Source organism: Lepus europaeus, chromosome 10 (genome assembly GCF_033115175.1).
Source record: "Lepus europaeus isolate LE1 chromosome 10, mLepTim1.pri, whole genome shotgun sequence".
NCBI lineage: Eukaryota > Metazoa > Chordata > Mammalia > Lagomorpha > Leporidae > Lepus > Lepus europaeus.
The window spans coordinates 619,675-647,655 of NC_084836.1; the positions used below are offsets into that span (position 1 = coordinate 619,675).

At 57.9% G+C, this 27,981-nt stretch overlaps 1 protein-coding gene across 6 annotated transcripts; it reads left to right on the forward strand.

Annotated features, from left to right (window-relative positions):
* The first annotated feature begins 2,953 nt into the window (after positions 1 to 2,953).
* On the forward strand, positions 2,954 to 27,211 carry MLC1 (modulator of VRAC current 1). Of its 6 annotated transcripts, none has more exons than XM_062201908.1 (12): positions 2,954 to 3,015; positions 3,326 to 3,524; positions 5,116 to 5,205; positions 6,261 to 6,314; positions 6,551 to 6,652; positions 14,912 to 15,013; positions 17,213 to 17,284; positions 19,777 to 19,893; positions 23,264 to 23,320; positions 23,762 to 23,884; positions 26,326 to 26,487; positions 27,140 to 27,211. In XM_062201908.1, exons 2-12 carry the CDS (start codon positions 3,345 to 3,347, stop codon positions 27,209 to 27,211), a joined length of 1,131 nt encoding a protein of 376 aa, XP_062057892.1. In that variant the 5' UTR covers positions 2,954 to 3,015; positions 3,326 to 3,344. The 6 variants fall into 6 exon arrangements, with proteins under 6 accessions (XP_062057892.1, XP_062057893.1, XP_062057887.1 ...); XM_062201909.1 differs by having other exon boundaries at positions 2,954 to 3,009; XM_062201903.1 differs by lacking the exons at positions 2,954 to 3,015; positions 23,264 to 23,320 and having other exon boundaries at positions 3,345 to 3,524.
* Positions 27,212 to 27,981: the final 770 nt, after the last annotated feature.

The window sequence follows — 27,981 nt, forward strand, 5'->3', positions numbered from 1 at the left end:
CTCCAATCCAGCTCCCTGTTCATGCACCTGGGAAAGCAGTAAATGATGGCTCAAATGCTTGGGCCCCTGCACCCACGTGGGAGACCAGGATGGAAATCCTTGCTCCTGGCTTCCGCCTGGCCCAACCCTGGCCATCTGAGGAATGAACAGTGGATGGAAGATCTCTCTCCATCACTCTGTCACTCTGCCTTTCAAATAAATAAATCTTTAAAGATAAATAATTAAAATACTAAAACCTGAATGCCATGCAGGTGGCTGCGAGCCACAGTCTATTGTTGGCTGGGGGCTCCTGTGCAGTGTGGTCAGCCCAGATTTAGTTTACTAGGCCAGATCTTCATTCCGATACCTGCGCCTCACCTGTCTGCAGGTGCACAGTGTAACAGACTAAGGAGGGTCTGGAGCTGTGGCATAGTGGGTAAAACTGTTGCCTATGGCGCTGGCATCTCACACGGCACTGGTTCAAGTTCTGGCTGCTCTACTTCCCATCCAGCTCCCTGCTGATGTACCTACGAAAGCAGTGGAGGATGGGCCAAGTGCTGGGGCCCCTGCACCCACATGGGAGACCTGGATGCAACTCCTGGCTTCAGCCTGGCCCACCTCTGACCATTGTGGTCATTTGGGAAATGAACCAGTGGGTGGAAGATCTGTCTCTTTCTAACTCTGCCTTTCAAGTAAATAAGTACCTCTCTCTCTCTCTCTCATAAATAAGTTCATCTTAAAAGAAAAAAGTAACAGAGATCAGGGGACTCACTGGTTTTGTCCTGGGCGCGGTGCTGGGAATCCGCACGGTGGGAATGAGCCAGGCCCCGGGAATTTACGGGGTTGGTGGGAAGGATGTTCTCAGAAATGAGGGTGTGAGGCACAAGGGCAGGGTGCTGGGGCTAGGCTCCCCAGCAGGGCTGTTTGCAGTGCGTCTTGTCCCCTTCCATCCACTAGCCTGGGTCATCCCAGAGCTCTCACCCTCACCCCCAAACTGCTTCACTAAGGTCCCCTGAACTCAGCCCACATCTCTCTGTCAGCAGTGTGTCATTGCCTCCACATCTACCCAGAACCCGGTCACTTCTTACCACCTTGGTGCTGCCACCTCCATGCCAGCCAGTACCTGCTTCCCTGTCACCCAGCCTGGTCTCCACCCAGACCCCCTGGCAAGTCCATCTCAGCTCTCAAGCCACTTATCTCCATGCTCACAGGTGTGACATAGCTGGACAGCCCACCTGCACCTACGCCCTGCATTGCACCTGCCACGTCTTTGGCTGCAGCTCTGCCAGAGCTGCTTCCGCCCCTCCTTGCTCCCTGCACGTCTTTGCCCAAACACTTGCTCCCACTCCTCCTCCCCCCACCCCCCTTTCCATCCCCTGACATCTTTTCCTTCATAGCCATGGAACTCGATAATGTATCCTGTGTGCTCCTGTCCACCCCTCCCCCGAATGGAAACTGCCTGTGGGTTTCACAGGTCTGCTGTAAACGTTTGCCAAGTGTGTATGTAGTGCATGTGTAGTGTGCATGTATGTAGTGCATGTGTACTATGCATGAGTATGTAGTGCATGTGTAGTGTGCATGAGTATGTAGTACATGTGTAGTGTGCATGTATGTAGTGCATGTGTAGTGTGCATGTATGTAGTACATGTGTAGTATGCATGTATGTAGTGCATGTGTACTATGCATGAGTATGTAGTGCATGTGTAGTGTGCATGAGTATGTAGTACATGTGTAGTGTGCATGTATGTAGTGCATGTGTAGTGTGCATATATGTAGTACATGTGTAGTGTGCATGTATGTAGTGCATGTGTAGTGTGCATGTATGTAGTGAATGTGTAGTGTGCATGAGTATGTAGTACATGTGTAGTGTGCATGTATGTAGTACATGTGTCGTGTGTGTGTATGTAGTGCATATGTAGTGTGCATGTATGTAGAGCATGAGTGAGCAGGCAGAACAACAATTGGTGTTTGTTTGAAGACAGTTTGAATGGATTGTTCTAGAAGCTACTGTTGCCAGTGGAAACAGCAAAGCATTTCTCGAGTGGTTTGTCTTACAACCTCTGGTTCAGAGAAGCTCACTGGTACTTGTTTGTAGGGAGCAACTTTTATAAGGCACAAAAATGTTGAAATCTGCTTAACATTTTTCTTCAAACAGAGAGGACGCAGAAGGGGATCACAGTGGCTGGACCAGTCCCCAGCAACCCCATCTCCCTCCTTCAAAGACAGTTGACAAAGAAGTCTGGGAGTTCTCTCAATCCACTCCAAATAAGCCCTTGATTTTACTGGTTATGATTTGCAAAAATCATTCCTAACTCTTGCTTGCTTGAAACACGGAAGGCGACAGAACACCCCTAACTTGAAGCCTGATGACTTTGCTCCAGTGTTGTTGGGTTTGTGGTTTAAGGAGCTGGGATTTCGGAATCCTTTGAGCCTTTGTATAATGTGCACAAAGGATCTGTCGCTGTAACTGTCAAGGCGCCAGTGTTTCTGCCCGAAACACATTCGTGTCCTTTTTCTGTGCTTAGTGAGCTAGAATAAAGGCTCTGCGGGCCTGGCCACCAGGACTGCCCACAGGAACCCATGGGGCAGAATTCCAAGTAGCTCGACAGCCACGCTGGCGTGAGGGCGTGAGTGTTTGTGTGGCCTTGTGAAGGAGGTGTCCAGCCCATGGCTGGGGCACAGCAAAAGAGGAGGAGGTTAGTGAGACCGTGGGTGAACTGCTCCCTGTTGCCAAATGCCGGTGTCATGCACTGCTTTCTCCTGAGATGCCCACCCTGCTGCCTGATGTCCATGCTGCGTGGGACCAGAGAGGCCCCTGGCTGTCCTGGTCAGGGGCAGGTGGCTCTGAGCCAGTGGTTATGCAACCAGGGGAACACTTCTGGGATCCAGGCCCTTCTGCTGATTGAAATGCAGGGAACCATCCTGCTCGCCCCGGCTTGGCGCAGGCTGCCCAGCTTTTGTTCCATGTGTGAATAGTTCTTGTTGGAAGCCCCTCACCCAGAGGCCGGCGCCCCCAACGGCAGGACGACCGTGGAGGTAAGCAGGCAGGCAGACGGTAAGCCCCTGGGGACGTCCTCCATGACCTGTGCAACACTCGGCGTTTCAGTCCCCAAGTCCCTAACGGGGGCCGAAGGTGCCCAGATCAGTGACGGTTTGGAGTGGAAGCCTCGGCTGGCCCAGCGCAGACCCCTCGGGCCACCCTCCCTGGCAGAGGGCCTGGGCTCGGTTTAGAGCCAAGTCCGCCGTCTTCACATCTGCAGCTCCCCGTGCCAACGGGCTCTCCCTGTTGAAAACGTCTCTTGGGAAAAGTCCGGAACGGAGCTGCTTCGGCGCAGTATCAGCACAGTCGTGGTGCCCACGGCTCCATGACACGGGAGGAGCCGTTCCGGGAGGACCTGGGCTATGACCGCATGCCCACGCTGGAGCGGGGGCGGCCAGACCCAGGGAGCTACGGCCCCGACACCAAGCCCGGCGACCTCCAGCTGTCGAGAAGGCTGCCCCCGTGCTTCAGCTACAAGACACGGGTCTTCTCTGTGCTGATGGGGGTGAGTGACCAGCTACGTCCCCTGGAGGCCCCAGTGCCGGGTTCTCTGTGTCATTGTCTCCATCACCACCCACCGCCCCACCCCACGCAGGCCTCTGCACCTGCATGTGTCCCCTGGGAGAGGAGCCAGCCGGGCACCACAGAGCCCATAGAGTCAGTGTGAGGCCAGCACAGTAACCAGGGCCCTTGGCTCCTGGGGGCTCCAGGAGTCGCCCAAGACATTGCCTGCAGAAGCAGGGCGGGGGCATGTCTGGGGTGGGAGCCCTGGGCCAAGGGTTGTGTCTGGGCAACAGGCCCAGACCAGATGGGGCCAGGTCCAGATATTTGAGGGACTCTCCTGGGGTCCTGGGCATTTCCTAAGCAGGCAGGTGGACACTTGGGTAATCAAGGGAGGCCGTGCTGTCCCAAGTATGCACATAGCCAACAGGAAGGCCACTGAACTGGCCTTTCTGCAGACAGAACTCTGGGGCCCACACAGCCCTGGGCTGAAGAATGGGATCCAGGTCCTGACCTCCCTTCTCCCCGAGTCCCAGGCCACCTGGCTACCCCTGCATTACATGCAGTGGTCCTGCCTGTACCCTCAGCCATGAGCCCACCTGCAGGACAGGTGCACCCTCTGACCTCCCTCCTGCCCCTGGTGGGTGATGGGCAGTGGGTTCTACTCTCCTGGGGCCTCACCCTGGCCTGGCCACAGCCCCTACTCACAGGCCTGTGGCTAGAGTGCCTCACTCCATTCCTGGCCCTCCTCCTATAGGTAGGTGTGGGGGTCCTCTCACCCAAACATCACCTTTGCCCCCCACCCCAGGATCCCAGGATCCAAGAACCTTCGAACACCCACCCTGGTGTGATTTTTTTTTTTTTTTGACAGGCAGAGTTAGACAGTGAGAGAGAGAGACAGAAAGGTCTTCCTTTTTCCGTTGGTTCACCCCCCCCCCCAAATGGCTGCCACGGCCGGCGCGCTGCACCAATCTGAAGCCAGGAGCCAGGTGCTTCCTCCTGGTCTCCCATGCGGGTGCAGGGCCTAAGCGCTTGGGCCATCCTCCACTGCCTTCCCGGGCCACAGCAGAGAGCTGGACTGGAAGAGGAGCAACCAGGACAGAATCTGGTGCCCTGGCCGGGACTAGAACCGGGGGTGGGGGTGCCGGCGCCACAGGCGGAAGATTAGCCTAGTGAGCCGCGGTGCCGGCCCCTGGTGTGATTTTATACCACAGGGGCAGCCCGGCTCCCATGGGGGCCTCCACTGCTCAGACTCTACTATGGACCAGACTCCACTTTCCAGGTGTTGGCTGTTGGCTCCTGCAGAGGCAGCTGAGGGGCTGTGTTTCCAGGATCCGTTCCCAGATCTGGGGCGTCCTCCAAGGTGCAGGTCCCGGGGTGAAGGTGCTTTCTGGGGGAGCACCCACCCCTCCTTGAAATTAGAGTGAGGTGCTTGCTCCCAGGGGGCAGGGCTATGTCCTCCGGGTCCGCAGGGCCCAGGCACGGCTGCTATTGAGGCCATGGCCTGTTAGATGAGGGAGAGCAGCCAAGTTGCCCTCGCAGCCCTGGGCTGAGCTTCAGACATTTCAACCCGGGTCTGTGTCGGCCTCTTGCAGAGCTGCCTTCTTGTCACCTCGGGGTTCTCGCTGTACCTGGGGAACGTGTTCCCCTCAGAAATGGACTACCTGCGCTGTGCGGCCGGCTCGGTAAGCAGCGTCCCCAGCCCTGCCTCTCGGGGCCCAGTTCAGTTTCTCTGCCCTGAGACTCACAGGCCTCTGTCACTCCTCACAGACTCTTCGTCTGCCTTTAGCTTCAAGCATTTGTTCCTTTTGAAAATTGTTGGTGTGCTGGGGCTGGATCTCACCCTGCAAACGCCTGTGCGCTTTGCTCTGTCCTGACCCTGGGCAGGCCCTGACCCTGCGGCCTTCTCCTGCCCCCCGCCCCGCCAGTCCCCTTGTGTGCCCTCAGAGCCCCATCTTCACTCTGCCCAGACCCCGGGGTCCCGTGGCCCATAGGAGCAGCCCGGGCCTGGGCCAGCCCACACTGTCCACCCCCCATCGCCTACCCTGGCCTTGACTCCTGGCCTTGGGGGTCGCAGCGCAGAGGTCAGGGGTCTGACGAGAGCCCCTGAGGCCCTGGGACCCCTGAGTGTGAAGGGAGTGTTTCTCCCTCCTTACAGGCAGTGCCTTCTTGCTGGCAACGCCTCGGACCGCCCTGCACTTCCGAGGGCCACCAGGCGGATGCCAGCGTCAACGGCCTCACTCTCCGGGAAACAAGACCTTCGTTCAGAATAGATAGTGCTGAAGTCCTGGGCGCTCCCACCTTGAGGGGACCGCAGATGCTGGTCTGCTGATATGGCTCAGGTCATTCCGGAAGCTTAGAATTTATAACACACCATTTCAAAACTATTATTTTTATTTATTTAATTGATTTAAAAGGCAGATATATATATATATAGAGAGAGAGAATTCTCATTCACTTGCTCACTCCCCCAAATACCGACAACAGTCAGGGCTGGGCTGAGCAGAAGTCAGGAGCTAGGAGCTCCATCCAGTCTCCCATGTGGCTGGCAGGGAGCTGTCACCTACAGCCCCCCAAGGGGTGAGTCAGCAGGAGGCTGGAGGAGAGGCGGGTCCCAGGCATTCCGATCCGGGCTGTGCGTGTGCCGAACTCCAGCCCTGCGATGCACTGTTTGATAGCTGTGACTGCCCAGCTTGAGTGCTCAGGGACCCTTGCCCACTGGCCTCTGGCTTCCTTACAGTGCATCCCCTCAGCAGTTGTGAGCTTTGTGGCTTCCAGGAGGGACATCAATGCGGTGAGTCCATCCCCTAAGCCCGTGTGTGCCTATGCCTGCCCACAGACACCTGTGGCTGGGTCACCAAGAGGGTCCCAGAGGTGCCCCCATCCCACGCTGAAGGGCTTCTGGCTCTGCTGCACCTGCTGAGCGGTGCCCCCATCCCCCGGGTTTCCGCCTCACCCCAGGGAGCCTGCTTTGCTGCCCCCTCCTGTCCCCGGCATTCAGAGAAGGGGCCCATTCCTCCTGTTCTTCAGATCCCCAACTTCCAGATACTGTTTGTTGCCACGTTCGCTGTCACCACGACCTGCTTGATCTGGTTTGGATGCAAACTGGTCCTGAACCCATCGGCCATAAACGTGAGTCCCTGGGAAGGGTGTGGTCGCGGGCAGTCAGCGTCTCCGTGTCGGCAGAGAGGGACATGGGCATGGCAAACGTTGGTCACGGCTCTTGGGTGGGACAAAGGCTGAGATTGTATTTATGCTTCTGAAGGAAAGAGTCATCTCACTGAACTCTGGATGACTCCAGTGGACAGACTTATTGATCAACAAAAATATTTCAAATATCTTTTTTGCAATGGTCTTTAGCAACAAATGGTAACACAATGCCGTACTTCACCCATGTCGAGGTGAGACACACAATTTAGATCATGACAAGGAGAGAAAGCTCACTGAAATAAGGACCTGGTCAGACCTCAAAAGAGAAAGAAAGGAAGAAAAAGACAAAGGAGAGAGAGGGAGGTAGGAGAGAGAGAAAGAGAGGAAGGAAGGAGAGAGAGAAAGCGAAGCAGCTTCCTGCTTTGTGCAAAACGCAAGACATCCCAGGGACGCCCCCGCCAGGCTCCTGCGGCAAGGAAAGCGACGTGAGGATGGGAGGGAGCAGCCGGCACGAGGCAAGGGCACCCTGCTTCCCGGTCGCTGGCGTCGCTCGGCGCAGCGGCCAGGCTGCCTGGTGGGAGACGCAGTGTCCAACACCATTGTGCATTCAACATTGGTGTCACTTTGCAGTCAGACGTGTGATGGTCCAGGACCCATGACAAGCTCTGCGAGCAGCCAGTGGGTTAGGACACACCAACGGAGGCCTAAACCCGCACGAGAACCAGCATCATGGGTGGGGCCCTCCTCTCAAACGGACCCCCAGTAGATGCACCTGCACCCAGAATCCTAGGGGCGTCACAGTGAGCAAGTCAGGTTCCAGCCCAGGGTCTTGTCTCCTGCAGACAAAAGCACTACGCGGAGAGCGGCACCGTGCGCACATAGCCACAGAATTTACCTGTTGAATGGAGAGGGAATGAACATACATCCATGGAAATGGCTGTGAAGGAGAGAGAGAGAGGGAGGGAGGGAGAGAGAGAGGGAGGGAGGGAGAGAGAGGGAGGGAGGGAGGGAGGGAAGCAAGTGTGGTACCTCTAAGTGGAAGCCAGAGCTCTTCACTCAAGAGTGGCTCGTGGTGAGAAAAGAACTCCGCCAGCTTCCAACTCTGTGGGCGAGGAAGGGGTGGTACCCGTACAAACCGTGGGGCCTTAGCACATGCCAAGGCGTATGGAGCTCACGGAGAGACAGCATCAGTTTGCAGGAGGTCAAGAATTCCAGCTCTCCTAGACTCTGCTGTCCAGTTACACCACGTCATCTGTTGCTCTGTGTGGGACTCCAGGGGCTGGGAAGGAAGCCCCTCCTTGAGGAACAGGCTGGGGACATGTCCCCTGCCACCAAGAATGGTGGGACAGCTTCCCTGGTAGGCAGCGTGGTCTCGGCACAGGGCCGAGGAACCCTTGGACCAGCTTAGTCTAGAGTCACCCACAGCACAGGCCCCGTCTGCTGCCTGCCAGGGAGCAGGTCCAGCCTGGGGCACAGCTGGGGGGGCCAGGCTCTCAGGGGTTGGAGAGATGGTCCCAGAGCCCTCAGGGTGAATCAGGCACCTCCGAGGACAAAGACAAGGACGAGGACAGGGACACTGGAGCCAGGCTGGTCTCCTCCCCGCAGCCTCTCCACCTTTGTGTCCAGGGCCCCGCGGAGGCTGCTGCTTGTGGCTCCACCCCATGTGCCTTCCACATCCTCGGCTCCCGTTAAAGCCCAGGCTTTGCTACCACTGCTTTGGGGCAGTGGATCCAAGTCCTGTGGCTCTCACCGGCTCCACACTTCCGGGTATGGCCCTGCTGTGCATCATGTGAGAAGTTGTCCCACTCCCCTCGCTTTGTTCAAAGCTGACGTTCCTTTTTGAATGATCTCAGAACAAGTGTCCTCCCAAGCTGCCGTGGAATTTAGGCCGATCACCTGAAGCTCACGGAACGCTCTGTGAGGTCGGGGCCCTTGTTAACTTCTGTGGTTCCTGACTGCTTAAGGGGTTTCCAGGACTGAGTGCTCTGTGTTCTTGGGCAGCTCACCCCTGCGCAGCTTACAGCTTTGCTACCGGGAAGAATGCTGCTTTTTTTTTTTTTTTTTTAAATTACATTTTCAGACTGGCTATTGCTAGGGCAGAGAGCTATTGTTTTTAAAATTATTTTTGAAATATTTTAAGTCTCAAAAGAATTTGCAAAAATGATGCAGAGGTCCTGTGCACCCCTCATCTCACAGAAGCAGAGCAGGTGGTCACCAGCCGGCAGCCAACATTGGCACAATGTGTAGATAGGGTTAGACCTTACTCAGATTTTTCCACCTTTTTTTTTATTATTATTTGACAGATAGAGTTAGACACTGAGAGAGAGAGAGAGATGGAGAGAAAGGTCTTCCTTCCGTTGGTTCACCACCCAAATGGCTGCTATGGCTGGAGCTATACCATCCGAAGCCAGGAGCCAGGTGCTTCCTCCTGGGCTCCCATGCAGGTGCAGGGGCCCAAATACCTGGGCCATCCTCCACTGCACTCCCGGGCCACAGCAGAGAGCTGGACTGGAAGAGGAACAACTGGGACTAGAACCCAGCGCCCATATGGGATGCTGGCGCTGCAGGCAGAGGATTAACCAAGTGAGCCACAGTGCCGACCCCAGATTTTTCCACTTTTTAAAGAGATTTATTTTTTATTTATTTGAAAGGTAGAGTTACAGAGAAAGAGGGAGAGACAGAGAGAGACCCTCCATCCATTGGTTCACACCCCAAATGGCTGCAATAGCTGGAGCTGAGCTGATTGGAAGCCAGGAGCCAGGAGCTTCTTCCAGTCTCCCACCTGGGTGCAGGAGCCCAAGCAGTTGGGCCGTGCTCTGCTGCTTTCTCAGGTGCATTAGCAGAGAGCTGGATGGGAAGTCGAGCAGTCAGGACTCAAACCTGCCCCCATATGGGATGCCGGCACTGTAGGTGGTGGCTTTACCCACTACGCCACAGTGCTGGCCTCTAGATTTTTCCCCACATTTTAAAATGGATTTCTGGGGACCGGCGCTGTGGTATAGTAGGTAAAGCTGCCACCTGCCGTGCCAGCATCCCATATGGGCACCGGTGCGAGTCCCAACTGCTCCACTTCTGATCCAGTTCTCTGCTCTGGCCTGGGAAAGCAGTAGAAGATGGCCCAAAGTCCTTGGGACCCTGCACCTGTGTGGAGAGACCTGGAAGAAGCTCCTGGCTCCCGGCTTTGGATCAGTGCAGCTCCAACCTTTGTGAACCTGTGGTTGGAAGATTCTCTCTCTCTTGCTCTCGCTCTCGCTCTGCCTCTCTGTAACTCTGCCTATCAAACAAGTAAATCATTTTTTTAAAAAAATCTAAGAAAATGGATTTCTAAAAGATGATTTTGTGTCTGGCACCTTTGCTGATCTCTGGGGTCTGTGTTGGTGTTCTGACCATATCATCTGCAAACAATGATGGCTCAAGGGTATGTCTTTTCTTTCAGGACTGTCACACAGTGCAGTGGGCATCTCATCTTATTCTTTCACGTCAGTGGAGTATCACTGAGGAATCTCCATTAACTCTTTTATTTATTTAAAAGACAGATTTGTCCATCTGCTGGTTTATTCCCCAAATGCCTGTAACAGCTGGGGCAGGGCCAGACTGAAGCCAGGAGCTGGAAACTCAGGTCAGGTGTGGCAGGGACCCAACTACTTGACCTTCGTCTGCTGCTTCCCCAGGGGAGCACTAGCAGGCCCTGGAATTGGAAGCGGAGCCAGGCTCTCCAATATGGGACGCAGGCTTCCCTAGCAGTACCTTAACCACTAGGCCACTAACTTTTTTTTAAAAGATTTATTTATTTTATTTGAAAGTCAGCATTACACAGAGAGAGGAGAAGTAGAGAGAGAGATGACTTCATCTGTTGGTTCACTCCCCAATTGGCTGCAACCGCCAGAGCTGTGCCGATCCAAAGCCAGGAGCCAGGAGCTTCCTCCTGGTCTCCCACGTGGGTGCAGGGGCCCAAGGACTTGGGCCATCTTCTACTGCTTTCCCAGGCCATAGCAGAGAGCTAGGTCAGAAGTGGAGTATCTGGGTCTTGAACCGGCATCCATGTGGGAAGCTGGCACTTCAGGCCAGGGCGTTAAACCCGCTGCGCCACAGCGCTGGCCCCGCCACTAACTTTTTGATATGTAACTTTTGCTGTTAGAAATGTTCTTGGGGCTGATGCTGTGGCATAGTGGCATAAAGCTGCTGCCTGCATTGCTGCCATCCCACATGGGTGCCGGATCAAGTCCCGGCAGCTCCACTTCTGATCCAGCTCCCTGCTATGGCCTGGGAAAGTAATAGAAGACAGCCCAAGTGCTTGGGCCCCTGCACCAGGTGGGAGACCTGGAGGAAGCTCTAGGCTCCTGGCTTCGGATCAGCCCAGCTCCGGCTATTGCGGCTATTTGGGGAGTGAACCTGCAGATAAAAGACCTTTCTCTCTCTCTCTCTCTCTCTCTCTCTCTCTCTCTCTCTCTCTCTGCCTCTCGGTAACTCTGCCTTTCAAATAAATAAATAAATAAATCTTTTTTTTAAAAAAAAAAAGAAAAATGTTCTCTTCAAGTCCTGGTTTGCTACATTTTCAAAAATGTTGAACACATAAATATATGTGGAACTTTGACAGTGCCCTTTGCAGGTGTGGGTGACCCCTAACCCCTCCTCCTCTAGCCAGGCCATGCGGTGAGCTGGCTGCCCACTTCTCTGGCGTGGAGGTGGTTTTCCTGGTCTCCATCTTCTGCCCCAGTGGCTGCCTGGCCAGGGTTGGTGAGGATTTGTGCATCGAGGCTCCTGAGTGAAGTGGGCCTGTGCTCCCTTCACCTGCCCTTTTGGAAGCAGGATTGCCCTGGCTGCACTGCGCAGCTTTCCACCTTCCAGAGCAGCTTGATTTGATAGAACTGGCTCTTCCTGGAGTGTCGGGTAGAACTCACCCTGAGGTCGCCTCACGGGACGCTTTTGGTGAGGGGGTCTCCCATTATTGTGGGGAAAGTTTCCCTTCTTGTGTTACATTTAAAAATCTTGTGTTAGATTTTAAAAAATCTTCATTTGAAAAAAGAGAGAAAGAGAAACAGATAAACACACACAGATTGAGAGACAGAAAGAGATCTTCCATCCGCTGGTTCACTCAGAAGCCTGTAACATGCATACATACATACATACATACATACATACAAATAAGCCCGTAACGGCCAGGGATGGGCCTCTTGCAAAATGATGCTGTCTCTGTGAGCTCCATACACCTGGGCGCCTGCTAAGGCCCCACTTGTCTGTATATGGGACGGGTGCCACACCTTCCTTGCAGACAGCTGGGAACTCTGGGTCCCCCACGTGGGTGGCAGGGGCCCAGGCAGCCCCCAGGGTGTGCACAGCAGAAGGGGAAATCAGGAATGGAGCTGGAGCTTGGACAGCTGTCTGTGAGTGCAGGTGTCTCAGCCACCATGCCCCAGGCTGCTCTCTGTTTGTCAGAAATGTGCCCAGGCAGCCAGGCTTTCCCACGACAGCGCCTCATCTCTAGTCCGGGCCATCTGTGGTTATTTCTTTTTTATTCTGTATCTGTGTGCATCGTGAGGTCAACCTTTCCTTCTTTTCTTCCTGCTGCATGTGGATTTGCTCTCTGCTCCCATGGCGACTTCCTGTCCCCTTCCCCCGTCAGCCACTCTCTCGTCCTTGGCACGTTCCCGGTCAGCACCAGCTCAGCCATGCCCCAGAAGCCCACACCTGCCGTTTGGTCAACGTTTCCTTCTAAGTATTTAGAAATTTCCCTTTTTGTTCCTCCAGCTCCACGTTCCTCCCCTGTCTCCCTGTCCATCCAGGAGGTGGCTGGCATGGACTGTCCACTGGGCACCCTTGCCCTCTGGCCTCTGTGGGGCTTGGACCATGGGGTTACATTCGGGACCTGAGAGACAGCCTGGAATATTTATCCCCTTTGGAGTGGGTTGGCCAGGGGCCTCTACCAAGGCCTCCCCGCTCCTGTAGCCCTCCCCTCCAGGCCTGGGTGGGAGCTGTGGCTGTGGCCCCTACCGTGTGCAGTTGTAGGTCCCTCGTAGGTCCCTCATGGCTCCACCTCGCTGCCTGGTTGTGATCCATCCTCTCTTTAGAGCTTCTTCCAAGGGCCTGGCCATTTGGGGCAGGAGCCTGAGTAAGCAGATATTAGGGTTTGTTTTTTTTTTTTTTTTTTTTTTTTTTTTTGACAAAGTTATACACAGATAGAGAGAAAGGTCTTCCTTCCCTTGGTTCACTCCCCAAATGGCCGCTATAGCTGGCGCTGCGCCGATCCGAAGCCAGGAGCCAGGTGCTTCTTCATGGTCTCACATGCGGGTGCAGAGGCCCAAGCACTTGGGCCATCCTCCACTGCCCTCCCGGGCCACAGCAGAGAGCTGGACTGGAAAAGGAGCAGCAGACTAGAACCCGGCACTGCAGGCAGAGGATTAACCAAGTGAGCCACAGTGCCAGCCCCGATATCAGTTATTTTTAAAGACCCTCCCCTAATGACACAGAGCCCTGATGCCATTCCCACCGCCTGCAGTACATGGATTCGGAACTTACCCAGCCTTGCTTTGTGACCCAATGCTCCGCCAATGCTGTGCAGCAGCTGTGGAGGGTTTTGCAGATCAAACCTATCATTTGCAGCTGTTTTAAAAGTTGGGCTCCCAGGCCGGCGCCGCGGCTCACTAGGCTAATCCTCCGCCTTGCGGCGCCGGCACACCGGGTTCTAGTCCCGGTCGGGGCACCGATCCAGTCCCGGTTGCCCCTCTTCCAGGCCAGCTCTCTGCTGTGGCCAGGGAGTGCAGTGGAGGATGGCCCAAGCCCTTGGGCCCTGCACCCCATGGGAGACCAGGAGAAGCACCTGGCTCTTGCCATCGGATCAGCGCGGTGCGCCGGCTGCAGCGCGCCTACCGCGGCGGCCATTGGAGGGTGAACCAACGGCAAAAAGGAAGACCTTTCTCTCTGTCTCTCTCTCACTGTCCACTCTGCCTGTCAAAAAAAAAAAAAAAAAAAAAAGTTGGGCTCCCAGGTGTGAGGCTGGCAGATCAGGTGATGGTTCCCTAGGAGACGAGTGTCACAGGTGCCCAGAGGAGGGGGCACAGCACACATGGGACCCACAGGGAGGCAGCAGGTTCCTCACAGGTGGGCAGGGAGGGGGAAGCAGGGTAGCAGCTCAGGAACAGCCGGCTAGAAAAACTTCCACGGGTGCTGGGGGTGGGGCTGCCCCCCGGGAGGGCCTGGTTCCTGCCCTGGGGTGCTGAGGGCAGGTGGGTTGTGGCCCTGAATGTGTGAGCCCAGGGAGGAGGTGGGGGCAGGGGCTATGTGCCTGGGAAGTCCTCGCCACCCAGGGAAGGGCTGCCTCCCCAAGTCAGCAAGGTCCCCCATGGTAAGAAAACAGCAGAGGCAGGAGGTGAAAGGCGTGGTCATTGCAGCCGTTCCTGACTGGCAGAGTTCTTACGTTGTCTGGGGAGACTGTGGATCAGCTCTGCTAGCCGGCTCTCGTCACTTAAAATGCGGGAAAGTCACTTAGGAGGAAGGAAGGCTTATTTCAGCTACGGTTTGGAGGTTCATGGCCCAGTGAGGGAGAGACACCCCCAGGCAGCCAGAGAGCAGCAGTTCCCCACTGCTGTGTCTCCTCCAAGCTGCCAGGACTGTGCCTTGGCCCCACCCTGGGACCCTAATCCCAACCAGTGACCCCCAAAGGCCCCCCCAGACTCCACCCCCAATCGGCCTCCACCCTAACCCTCCAACCACTAAGGCACTGAGGCTGACCCGGCTGTGTGAGTTTGGTTAGCCAGATGGGTTCCGTCCCTGGGCAGCGTGTGAAGCTTGGCCCCTGCGGCTGCTGGCTCCCGCGTCCGACCCACGTCTCCCTGCGGTGTGTGCGCCCAGACTTCTGCATCCTGCCCCCTTTCTGCCCGCATTTTGCTTGCACACGTACCGTATGCGCCACGGAGGAACACGGGTCCCCCCTCTGGTTTCACAATCTTCTCCAGTTGCCGGCCAGTTACGGAGTCTCCTGAGCGGTCTTTCTGAGAGCACGCAGCAGCCAGCTTAGTTCCTGCACACCCCAAGGCCCTCGTGGGGCTTTCAGCATGGGGAGATTTTGCAAGGAGCTGCTCTGAAGGTTTCTGTGTGAACCACAAGTGAGAACAGTGCGGCCGGGTCCTGCCGCGGGACCTGTTTGTGTGGCCTTTGAGCTGAGGGTCCTCGGAGCCATGTGCCCCAACAGTGGCCGCCCACTGTGCCTTGTCCAGGCAGCCCACATGCACCCTCCCTTGGCAGATAAACTTCAACCTCATCCTGCTGCTCCTATTGGAGCTCCTCATGGCAGCCACGGTGATCGTCTCTGCCCGGTCCAGCGAGGAACTTCGCAGGAAGAAGAAGGTGGGTGCCCCCCATGGAGTCGTGCCCTCCACGGTGTCCAGTCTGCTCCTGGGCTGAGAGGCTCAGTGGCTGATGGCCTCGGAAAGGTGCAAACAAAGACCCCACACTGCTTTCTCCCCATCAAGCACTCAGCCCCAGTGGTGTCACGGAGACACCAGGTCTGCTGAAAATATCTTACGGTAACAACCCAATTCTGAATGCCAGGAAAACGTCCACATTTGCACTTGCCTGAAGCCTGAAGACCATACTGCAGAACAGGGCCAGCCAGCTCCATCCCAGACGGCTGACCCCTAGGGGCCACATCACAGAACAGGGCCAGCCAGCTCCATCCCCAGACGGCTGACTCCTAGGAGCCACATCACAGAACAGGGCCAGCCAGCTCCATCCCCAGATGGCTGACCCCTAGGAGCCACATCACAGAACAGGGCCAGCCAGCTCCATCCCCAGATGGCTGACCCCCAGGGACCACACTACAGAACAGGGCCAGCCAGCTCCATCCCCAGACAGCTGACCCCCAGGGACCACACTGCAGAACAGGGCCAGCCCAGCTCCATCCCCAGACGGCTGACCCCTAGGGGCCACATCACAGAACAGGGCCAGCCAGCTCCATCCCCAGACGGCTGACCCCTAGGGGCCACACTGCAGGACAGGGCCAGCCAGCTCCATCCCCAGACGGCTGACCCCTAGGAGCCACATCACAGAACAGGGCCAGCCAGCTCCATCCCCAGATGGCTGACCCCCAGGGACCACACTACAGAACAGGGCCAGCCAGCTCCATCCCCAGATGGCTGACCCCCAGGAACCACACTGCAGAACAGGGCCAGCCAGCTCCATCCCAGACGGCTGACCCCTAGGGGCCACATCACAGAACAGGGCCAGCCAGCTCCATCCCCAGATGGCTGACCCCCAGGGACCACACTACAGAACAGGGCCAGCCAGCTCCATCCCCAGACAGCTGACCCCCAGGGACCACACTGCAGAACAGGGCCAGCCCAGCTCCATCCCCAGACGGCTGACCCCTAGGGGCCACATCACAGAACAGGGCCAGCCAGCTCCATCCCCAGACGGCTGACCCCTAGGGGCCACACTGCAGGACAGGGCCAGCCAGCTCCATCCCCAGACGGCTGACCCCTAGGAGCCACATCACAGAACAGGGCCAGCCAGCTCCATCCCCAGATGGCTGACCCCCAGGGACCACACTACAGAACAGGGCCAGCCAGCTCCATCCCCAGATGGCTGACCCCCAGGAACCACACTGCAGAACAGGGCCAGCCAGCTCCATCCCAGACGGCTGACCCCTAGGGGCCACATCACAGAATAGGGCCAGCCAGCTCCATCCCCAGATGGCTAACCCCCAGGGGCCACACTGCAGAACAGGGCCAGCCCAGCTCCATCCCCAGACGGCTGACCCCCAGGGGCCACACTGCAGAACAGGGCCAGCCCAGATCCATCCCAGACGGCTGACCCCTAGGGGCCACATCACAGAACAGGGCCAGCCAGCTCCATCCCCAGATGGCTAACCCCCAGGGGCCACACTGCAGAACAGGGCCAGCCCAGCTCCATCCCCAGATGGCTGACCCCCAGGGGCCACACTGCAGAACAGGGCCAGCCCAGCTCCATCCCAGACGGCTGACCCCTAGGGGCCACATCACAGAACAGGGCCAGCCAGCTCCATCCCCAGATGGCTAACCCCCAGGGGCCACACTGCAGAACAGGGCCAGCCCAGCTCCATCCCCAGACGGCTGACCCCCAGGGGCCACACTGCAGAACAGGGCCAGCCCAGCTCCATCCCCAGATGGCTGACCCCCAGGGGCCACACTGCAGAACAGGGCCAGCCCAGATCCATCCCAGACGGCTGATCCCCAGGGACCACATCACAGAACAGGGCCAGCCAGCTCCATCCCCAGACAGCTGACCCCCAGGGGCCACATCACAGAACAGGGCCAGCCAGCTCCATCCCCAGATGGCTGACCCCTAGGGGCCACACAGCAGGACAGGGCCAGCCAGCTCCATCCCACACGGCTGACCCCCAGGGACCACATCACAGAACAGGGCCAGCCAGCTCCATACCCAGATGGCTGACCCCCAGGGGTACATGCCCCACCCACCGTCTGCACATCCATGGGGCACACCCACCCCCTGGGCACACACTGTCGCTGTGCCCCTGCTGGAGGCTGATGAGGCTCTGTGTCCCTGCAGGGCGCCCTTCCTGAGAGCACCAGCCCGGTGGAAGAGGTGGCATTCCCTGCTCGGGTCCTGAAGGCCTACTCCGTAAGAGCACCGCTCCTTTTGTTACTCCGTCCGCGTCTTATTGACGGAGGGGCTGAGTCTGGGGGAGATCTTCCTCGTATTGGCAGGGTGACTAGATGTGTGTGTAGAAGGCACACAAGGCCCTGCACCACGTCTGCAGGGGACGTTCCAGTCGCCAGCTACAGAGGTTCTGGTGTTCCTCTGTGTTCAGGGCTGGGGTTGAGGTGGAAGTTAGTGCCGTGCAGGCACAGGAATGTCAGCGTAGGTGTGTGCCGGCTGGGCCGCCATCCCTCAGGAGGTCCCTTTGCTCTGGAAGGGCCCTGGTCTGGGGTTAAACCATGGCTGCCCTCTCCTTCCGTGCCCTCGCCTGACGTCTCGCCTGTGGTTCTGGTCCACACGTTCTGTGAGTGGAAGATCTGTTGAGAGGCTCTGATGTGAGTGGGTGCTCCTGATTGGCTGTGTCTCCATGTGACACTGTGGGGACAGACACTTGATGAGACTCACGCTCAGGGCCAGAGTTCTGGGACCCGTGCTTTCGGTAACACACCAGTCTGGAGTTGTTCCTTAGTGGATTTCATTGTTTTCATCCTTATCCAGCAACCTTCAGCGTGCTTGTGGCCGTGGCGTCTGTATCGACTGGTTCAGCTTCATCCATGGCCTTTGGCTGGATCTGGCCATGACTGTGCGCTTGTGTTCTCATGCGTGTGTCTTGCTCACTTATTTTCGTCCGGCCTTCTGTGCCCTCTCACCAGCCTCCTGAGTGAGCCTACTTGCTCTGTGTCCAGCGTCTGCTTTGTTCTCCATTTTCCCACCCTTTCCGCCTTCTTTGAGCTGGTTGAAGTATCTTCCTTCCTTTTCCAAATAATTTTGGATCAGAAAAGAAAGTGTCTTCGTGGTTCTGTGAGAAGCTGTTCTTGGTACTTTAACAAATCACACAGTTTGTCTCTGGGCAGTTGGGGCTGTAGTCACCCGTCCCTCCTGGCACTGTTGTCTGATGCCTACCCCAGGTCACTGCTTTTTCACCGGAGGTGGGGCTTCCCGTCTGCCCCTCAGCCGGGTTTGCTCCCCAGACCCCACTTCTGCTCCCTTCAACTCCCAGTCCTTCCTCCTGGATCCATGTCTCTTCTTAGTGCATTGCCTTCAGAGTTTCTTTTTCTTCTCTTTTTTTAAAAAATTATTTATTTGTTTGAAAGAGTTACAGAGAAAGAATCTTCTATCTGCTGGTTCTGGGCCAGGCCAAAGCCAGGAGCCAGGAGCTTCATCCAGGTCTCCCACATGGGTGGGAGGGGCTCAAGTGGCAGGCCATCTTCCACCATTTTTCCCAGGCCATTAGCAGGGAGTTGGATAGGAAGTGGAGCAGCTGGAACAGGAACCGGTGCCCATGTGGGATGCTGGTATCACAGACCACGGCTTTACCTGTTGTGCCATAATCCTTGCCGGGTTTCTGAAAGGGTGTGTGTGCTGATTTTCCTGAGTTCCCCTCACCTCATTTTTTTTAAGTTCACACTTTAGTTCTGTTTATTTATTTATTTACTTTTTAAGATTTATTTTATATTTATTTGAAAGACAGAGTTAGAGAGAGAGGTAGAGACAGAGAGAGAAGTCTTCCATTCACTGGTTCACTCCCCAGATGGCCGCAATGGCCGGAGCTGCGCCAATCCGAATGCAGGAGCCAGGAGCTTCTTCCGGGTCTCCCACGTGGGTGCAGGGGCCCAAGGTCTTGGGCCATCTTCCACTGCTATCCCAGGCCATAGCAGAGAGCTGGATTGGAAGAGGCGCAGCCGGGACTAGAACCGGTGCCCATGTGGGATGCCAACACTTCAGGCCAGGGCTTTAATCCGCTGCGCCAACTGCTGGCCCTGGCACCTCATTCTTAAGTGATTATTTTAGCCAGGGAAGATTTCTGGCTTGGCAATTTTAGTCCATGTGGCCACCTCCCTCTGCAGGTGGTCCCTGCTGTCCCCACCCACCTTGCCTGTCACTGTCTCTGCAGGTGGTCTCTCTGCTTCTGGCATTTCACTCCCATGGCTGCCATCTCTCTCTGGTCCATTTGTCCCTCCTGGACTTTGTGCTCCCAAACATGAAGAAGCAAGCTGGCTCTCCCCAGCTGTCCCAAACCTGTGTCCCAGGCCGGCACACCGCTGGCTGGACCTCTTCCGTGACTGCCTTCCCCACTGCGCGGCACCACGTGTGGTGTCACGGCTTTCTTCATGTGTGTGTTTCTGTGGTGTGGCCTCCCCAGTGATCTCTGTGTCTGCTGCGGCCGCAGCCTGTCTCTCTGACCCTCCACCCGCACATACACCCCTTATGTCAGCTTCTGTGGCAGAAGGGAGGAGAAGGGAGAAGTCCCTATCTCTGCAGGCCGGGCCGAGTGTGGGATAGTGGATGCCTGGCCCTGGGTGTGGGCACCTGCCCGCTGCACCCTGGGATCGTGGGGGCCGTGCCATCTCCCCAGGGCAGTGCACGGCGGGTGTGGTGGTCCCAGCGGGTGACGCTGTCCCATTGCTCCCCAGGTGGTGGAGGTGATTGCCGGTGTCTCTGCTGTCCTTGGGGGGGTCATAGCCCTGAACGTGGATGACGCAGTCTCGGGCCCACACCTCTCTGTGACCTTCTTCTGGATCCTGGTGGCCGTGAGTACCCTGAGCCCCTTCTTAAAGGTGCATGGCCAGCAAGGAAGCCCCCACGTCAGAGTCAGGGTCGGAGGTCATTCAGCTGGCAAGTGGAGGGCTTAAGCCCCTCAGTGGCCTGAGCCGCTACTCCAAGGTCCGAGCTCAGTTGCAGGTCTCGCACTTTGCTTCCAGGGTGGAGGCGTGCACCGAGCCAGGTAGGAAAACATGCCCTGTGTGTGGTTGTCAATCACACTGAAAGCCAGAGGTCACCTGGCGAGAGCCAGCAGGCCTGGTTACTGACTGAGGTGGCGCCAACAGCCCCACCCTCTCTCATGGGCTGCACCTGCATGGGGAGCACATGGTGGGTCCCAGCCTGGCCTCCCACAGTGCACTGACACGCAGGAGAAGGTGCCTGCCATGGCTGAGGGCTGAAGCGCAGGCTTGGTGCAAGGTCCTGTCCCCTGGGCCCCAGCTGACGGGGCCTCCGCGCCACTGCTTATACCCACTGAAAATCTCAGAATTCTGCCTTACGTGGGCCGATCTGTTAACTTCTGTCTTAAGCATCGCTACCATTTGGTGTCGTCGTCAATTCCGTAAAGGGTGGCACCTTTCTTTTACACGAGTGCCTCTGGGCTCCAGAGTGGCTGAGTCCTCACGCCATTCCAGGGGCGGTGCAGGCCCGCCTGCTCCTGTTCACCGGTGCCCTGTGCTTCCAGACACATGCCACATGGCCCCTTGGTGGCCAGGTGGGGCCTGTGCGCAGGGGTCCACAGCACCAGCCACACGGCCTGCCCGGTCACCCCATGTCATCGAGCGGCTCTTGGCCTGACCCGCTGCTCTGAGTCACAAGGACTCTTGCTGAAGCTGCTGAGAAGGCACCTGCCTTTTTTTTTTTTTTTTAAGATTTATTTTCAAGCCGGCGCCATGGCTTAACAGGCTAATCCTCCGCCTTGCAGCGCTGGCACACCGGGTTCTAGTCCCGGTCGGGGCACCGATCCTGTCCCGGTTGCCCCTCTTCCAGGCCAGCTCTCTGCTGTGGCCAGGGAGTGCAGTGGAGGATGGCCCAAGTGCTTGGGCCCTGCACCCCATGGGAGACCAGGATAAGCCCCTGGCTCCTGCCATCGGATCAGCGCGGTGCGCCGGCCGCAGCGCGCCTACCGCGGCGGCCATTGGAGGGTGAACCAACGGCAAAAGGAAGACCTTTCTCTCTGTCTCCCTCTACTGTCCACTCTGCCTGTCAAAAAAAAATTTAAAAAAAAAAAAAAGATTTATTTTCATTTTATTTGAAAGGCAGACTTACAGAGACAGAGACAGAGATCTTCTATCCACTGATTCACTCCCCAAATGGCTGCAATGGCTGGAGCTAGGCCAGACTGAAGCCAGGAGCCAGAAGCTTCTTTTGGGTCTCTCATGTGGGTACAGGGACCTAAGCACTTGGACCAATCTCTACAACTTTCCCAGGTGCATTAGCAGGGAGCTGGATCAGAAGTGGAGCAGCTGGGACTCAAACCGACTGCCATATGGGCATGACAGGCTGTAGCTTTACCTGCTGTAGCACAGCACCAGCCTTGGCACCTGCCTTTTAAAGCTGCACACTCAGTGGTGAGGAGGCTATGCCCGTGCTGGATGGCTACAGCCTGGGTGGTCACACCACATCGGCTGTGGGCTCAACTTCCTGCTGGGGATGTGGGGGTGGCCTCAGAGCAGTGCCCCTGGGCACTGGTGCCAACTACGGTGAGCTCTGGGACTCTTGGGAGTGGGGCAGGAACAAGGCACAGTATGGGGTGGAGCATCCTCCTAGAGGGCCAGGGCCAGGGCTGGCTACAAGGACCCAGCACTCGTAGGGGAGCCACCACACATCACTGTCCCAGTGGAAGGTGCAACATGCAGGGAGGGGTGTGGCCAGCCCCTGCAGCCCTGGGGTTCTGGCCTGGAGCTCCCTGAGGACCAGTTCACAGTGAAAGACCTTGTCCTATCCCACCCCGGTCCCCACAGCCAGCCCTGTTGACATGGCTTCCCCCAGACCCAATGGGCCACCCCACACCCACCAAGTGCTCTCTCCTTGACATCCTGGACCTAGCCCCTCCTCCAAGGTGGACACAGCTGGGAGAGGGCTGCTGGCCCCAGGGAGGTGAGCAAGGGATACCAAGTGGGGGTCCCCTTGGGTGGGGAGTAAACCAGCTCTACCTGCCAGAGTCCTGGCTAGAGCCCAGATGACCAGAAGCCCAGAAGCCCAGCAGGGGCCCAGGCCTGTGGGTAGAGGGACAGAGCTGGGGTCCATGTGGGCTGAAGGCTGAGGCCCCTCCTGAACTAAGCCCTTGCAGAAGCTGCCCGCACCTCTCTGGCTGTTTTCTTCCCGTCCAGGCCACGGTGCTGGACTGAACAGGCCAACTCTCGCCCTCCGTGGCTTCCCCTGTCCCTGCTCCGGTTGCAGGCGGAGACCCTTTTAGAAATGCGGCCCAGGCCCTGCGTTGACCCTTCAGCCTCCTGGCCTGGCCGGATGTCCCCCTGTAGCTGGGCCAGGTCTACCCACTCAGGGCCTCTGCACCTGTGGCTCCTCACCTGCTCCCCTCTCCCGTGTTTCCCCTGCTGCCCAGGCTCCCACCGCTCTGAGCCTGCCTCGGTCCCACTCACCTCCCTAGAGCCCCGAACAGGAACAGACTCCTCACCAGCAGGTCAGGGCCCCAGTCGTCCCCACTGTCTGCCCAGGGCAGGGTGGATAACTTCAGAGTGGGAGACACATGGGGTCACGGGGTCACAGGGTCATTGGCAATCTGGGCTCCTGGAGCCCCAGGGGCAGTGGTCCAGGTGTGGGTGCCCCCAGGGCTCAGTGCCTCCCACTGCCTGCAGCATGGAGGATTAAGTCACTTCCTTAAAGCAGGTGTGACAGGTGCAGAGGTGCCCAGGCGGACACCACCACTTGGGGTCAGAGTGGATGTCCCAGGAGCCTGAGTCTTGCCATGGAGAAAGGCGGCCACCCTAAAGCCTGACCTCGTAGGGCTGTCTGCGGTGACAGGACCCTCAGACTCAGGCTGCAGACACAAGCCAAAGCGCACAGTGGGACCACCTCCATGTCCTGGAAGCAACAGGCTCTGAAAGAGCAGCGCGGGGCCTGGCGTGTGGACCGTGCGGCGACGCCGCTGCGCCCACCACAGAGCCCCGCCTGCGTGTGTTCTCGGGCCCAAGGGCACAGATTATTCCGGGGCTCGGGGTGGAACTCAGGTGTTCACTGTGCCATTCCTGCAGGTCTCCTCCAGGCTAATGCAGAGGTCCAATCCGGACTTGAGAGCGCGCAGACCTGAGGGAGGCCCCGCCCCCTGGGCCTGGGTCTGACAGTGCGTGTCTGGAATCTGACCGTGGGAACCTGAAATCCTTCTTGTTCCTCTCTTAGTGCTTTCCAAGTGCCATTGCCAGTCACGTGACCGCAGAGTGTCCCAGCAAGTGTCTGGTAGGCAGCATGCATCTACGGGGCTGGGGCTCGTTGGGGAGGGGAGGCTGGGGCTGGCCAGACTACTGAGTCCTGGGATCAGCTTTGGCATCAATCCGGAGAAACCCCGGTGACTTGGAAGGGAAGCAGAAGCCAGGGCCCATCTTGGAGGCTGCTGTTGGCGGCTGTGGCCCCTTTGGGCCTGGATGTCCCACCATGGGGCATCTGAGACCAGATGGAGGCATTGCTGTGATTCGCGGAACTTTAGGAGAGGCTAAGGAGCAGGTCGCAGGGCAGTGGTCCGTGCTGCTCTTTCAACAGAGCCTCGCGTGTAAGCTCTGCCCGCAGAGACCTTAGCAGGAGCCACGTGCTAGGCCCGGCACACATGGCTCTCGCCCTGGGCTGACGCCAGGCTGCACTGCTGGCCCCTGCAGCCCGTGACGGTCTGCCGCCTTCTGCCAGGTGGAGGTGTTGATCGCCATAAGCAGCCTCACAGCCCCGCTGCTGTTCACAGCCTCTGGGTATTTGTCATCCAGCATAATGAGGACGGTGGAGATCTTCAGGGACTACCCGCCAGCCATAAAGGTATGTCCCTTCCTTTATTCAGAATGTTCTAGAAAGGTGGCACCACCACGCCCTTGGCGCGTGTCTGAGGAGGGGTCTGTTGGGGAACGGGATGGTGTCCTGAGCAGGGCCTGCTCCCATGTGCACCCCATGTGCTGTGTGACTGCCTTTTCCATGTGGACCATGGGTAACTGCACGGCCCCACTGACCAGCAAGGCCAGCTCTGCTCTGTCCTCCCAGCTCTGGCCATTCTGCCTGACTCCTCCACAGGTGGTGAGGGTTTTCTCTGCCCCTGAGCCTCCACTTGAGCTGATGCCTTGGGCACATCAGGTTTGAGGAGCCCCCCACACCGGGGGTCTGGTGGGAGCTGAGTGTGTGGATCAGCTGCAGAAGTGGCAGAGCTGTGCCCTAGACCCGGGTGTGGTCATGGCTGGAACCGGCTTTTCTGGACTCTCACAACTTACCCCGACGGCCCTCTGGGGCCTGGCACATGCACCTGCTGTTTTTGTAGACACTTTGCTTTTTTTTGTACCCATTATAAATGGTGTCCCCCAAGGGTTTATTATGATAAATTTCCAACGTACAGAACAGACTGAGCCCTGCAGGGGTTTGCCTTGTGTACTCTGTATGTGCGCTGAGGGCCGAGTGTTAGAAGTGGCCTTTGCCCTTCAACACTGGCACCCCTAAAAGGGAAAGCAGTCCAGTGTCACACCCAGGACGGCTGAGGTTCTCAGGTGATCTGGGAGCCCCACGCCTGGGTCTGCCCATTGGTCGCCCCAGTCTCTTGCCCCACCTTCCCTTGCCGAGGCTGTGTCTGGGAGGTGGCACCACCTGTGGCTCTGGTCCTCTGCTCTGAGGAGCACCTGTAGCCCACGGTGTCAAGCATCCCACCCCAGTGGTCCTTGCTGGAATCGCTCAGCACACGTGAAGGGACAGGCACACGTGCCACGGGAGGACAGGCCCAGGTCCGTCGAGTGGCACCACAGATCCATGGGATCATCAGTATTTTAGGTTTTCTGATGCTGAGCTGACCCCGGCCCTGAGGCCTGCTCTGCTGCGGTCTTTCCCAGCAGCCTCTGAACCTGCCCAGTGGACCTCATTCTGTCTCTACCCCTGGGCTCCGTGTGCCCATTCCTGTTGGTATCATTGCCTTTCATCCCTCTCAGTGGACAAACTGGGAAATGGGGGTATTTAGATGTTTTCTTTTTCTTAATGTTGGAGGTAGTGAGAGACACACAGAGACAGACAGATCCTCCATCTTCTGGTCCACTCTCCAAACGCGTGCAGCAGCCAGGGCTGGGCCAGGCTGAAGTTGGGAACCCGGAACTCGCTCTGGTCTCCCGAGTTCTTGAGCCCTCACTGCCGCCTCCCTGGTCTGCCTTAGTAGGAAGCCGCAGTCAGGAGCGGAGCCGGAGCCGGAGCCCAGGCACTCGATGGGGGAGCCTCTCCTCATCGGGTCTGATTTTAAAGATCATGAATTTATATTATTTCCAATTCAAATGGAACACTCTAGGTTCTTTTACGTTTGCATCTTTCTCTTTCTCCCAAAATCTCGCCTCCTGTAACATTTAGTGTGTTTGCTACTTTGTTTCCTCTTTTAATATAGAATGCTCGGAGACCAGCCCTGCTAGAGTGCCCACGGTGTGGAGGGTTGGGGCTCTGTGGTGTTCCCGTGGTGCTGGGATTTCCTGCTGTGCCGTCCCTGACCTGCTCAGGCCAGGGCTCCTCCTCCTGCCCCTCCCCTGCGGCTCACTCAGGTCCAGGCTCAGCTGGGCCCTCTCTCTGCCCCTATGCTGGGATGGAGCTGCAGGAAAGTTTGGGTCCCAGTGCCCGGGACCCCTGCCCTTGCTTTCCCCCAGCTCCCTGCCCTCCAGAGCGCTCTCTGTCCACCTCAGAAGTGTGATCCCTGCTAACACATAACTACAAGGCAGTCCCTTCTGCCTCATCCATCTTGGCATGGCCAGGGGTGGGCTTGCTGCCTCCTCCCTGACCCTTGTGACGGTTGGAGCAGGAAGGACCAAGACTTGCAGACCTGCCATCTACAGAGCCTAGCGGCCGCCCAGGCCCCACCCAAACCCCCTTCATGCCTGTGTATGAAACATAAACCATCAGAACTGACCCCAGAATGGACCTCACTTACCAAGCCAGAGTGCTGAAATGATAGAGCACACGGAGCTGCTGGGGTTCAGACGCGAGCGCATGGTGGGAGGCAGCGCTCCCGCCTCCCTGCCTGGAGGGGCCTCCCCTGGTTGGAGGGGTCTCCCCTGGCTGGAGGGGCCTCCCCTGGCTGGAGGGGCCTCCCCTGGTTGGAGGAGTCTCCCCTGGTTGGAGGGGCCTCCCCTGGTTGGAGGGGTCTCCCCTGCCTGGAGGGGCCTCCCCTGGCTGGAGGGGCCTCCCTGGCTTCAGGGGTCTCATGCCTGGGACGGGGTTGCCTCCCTCACATCCCGCCCTACCCCCTGCAGGCCTACGACCTGCTGCTGCTGCTGCTGCTGCTGGTGCTGCTGCTACAAGGCAGCCTCAACACGGGCACCACCATCCAGTGTGTGGACTTCAAGGTCAGTGCCAGGTTGCAGAACGCATCCTGGGATGCCCAGCCCAGCCCGAGGCAACGCCCAGCCAGGGAGGTGAGTGGTCTCCCCACACCCTGTCTGGGGAGAGGGCCTGACCCACACCTACCACTGACTGGAGGTCACATCAGTCCTGATGCCCCCCCTCCCCAGCCAAGAGGCTCCTCCTGTGAGCTGACAGACCTGGCAGTGTCCTCCCTGGGAAAAACTGCCCACTGCTTCTGGGTGCAGTGACCGTCCTGCCCCTAGCACCTAGCTGGGCCTCTGTGCCTGCCCACCATGCCCTGCAGCCACAGCTCCTCCTGGCTGTGCCGTCTCCTGTCCTGCTCTCTGTGCTCTGTGCACCACTGGCTGCAGGGCCTTGTGCACACTGTGCCCACTGCATCCTGGGAACACGCTCTGGCCAAGCCCATCTCAGCGGATCTCGACATCCCCCAGCCCTCCCCTCATCCTGGTGGTGTGTTGCTGCCGTTTCAACCAGCTGTGCTGTCTCCCCGCCGGGTCTGGAGGCGTGGGGTCACCTCTGCCGCCAGCATCCTCTTCCTCGGCCCCCAGGGCCCCTCCCACCCGCAGAGCAGGCGCAGTGCCATCTCCAGGGCCTTCGTCTCCCTGCTCTTCCATCTGGAGGGAGCTGGCTGCCGCCGGGCGGCCCCATCTGCCTCCCTCTGGAGCTGCGTCCTAGTTACACGCTGTTCTCTCTGGGTCACAGGCCAGGAGCCCCCTGAAGGAGTTTGACAAGGAGAAAGCCTGGAGGGCCGTGGTGGTGCAGATGGCCCAGTGACTGCAGGACGGCACAGCTGAGTCGCGGCACTGCCCGCCCCACACGCAGCCCTGCACAGACCCTGGCTGTCCTCCGGCTGCTGCCCCCTAACGTGTCTCCCTAGAATGTTCCTTTCTTACATGGTCAGACCTTGCAACAGGCAGATTTTGTCCGACTGGCCCGTTCAGTGCTGCTCGAGCCGCCTCCCTTGAGCACGGCCCCAGGTCCCTAGGGTGAGGCTGGCGCTGGCATGGGGCAGTGTTGAGAGCCTGCATCTCCTGTCCACTCTGCCCACCTGCGTGAGCTGCTCCCCCACGCCAGCCCATGTGTGCCCAGCCTCGGGCAGACTTTACCGTTTCCAGCTTTTCCCTTCTGCAATGTTCCCACGCCATCACCCTCAGCGTGGAGGCAGGGTGCCCTGCCTGCCCGGAGCCCAGGGTACTGCTCCACAGGGTGTGACAGCTGCCCCCTCCCACGGAAGACCCACTGCTTAAACGGCCACTGCAGAAGGACCGGCCTCCTGACTGGCCTGGTGATGTCCAGCTCCGAGCTTCCAACGCCACAGGGTGGTTCCAAGTTCTCTGGGGGTGGGGCCGAGTGCAGGCTCTGGAAGGGGACTGTGCCCTTGTGTCTGTCATGCCCTGGATGAGCAAGCTCAGCTCCTGCCTTCTGGGACCCTCAGTCAGCTCTGCCTGCCCCCACCTGGTCCTCACTCACCTGAGGCTGGCGTGGGCCGGGCGGCTCCTCCATCTCTGCTGTTTTGGGGTCTCAGGGCACTCACGAACCCTCTG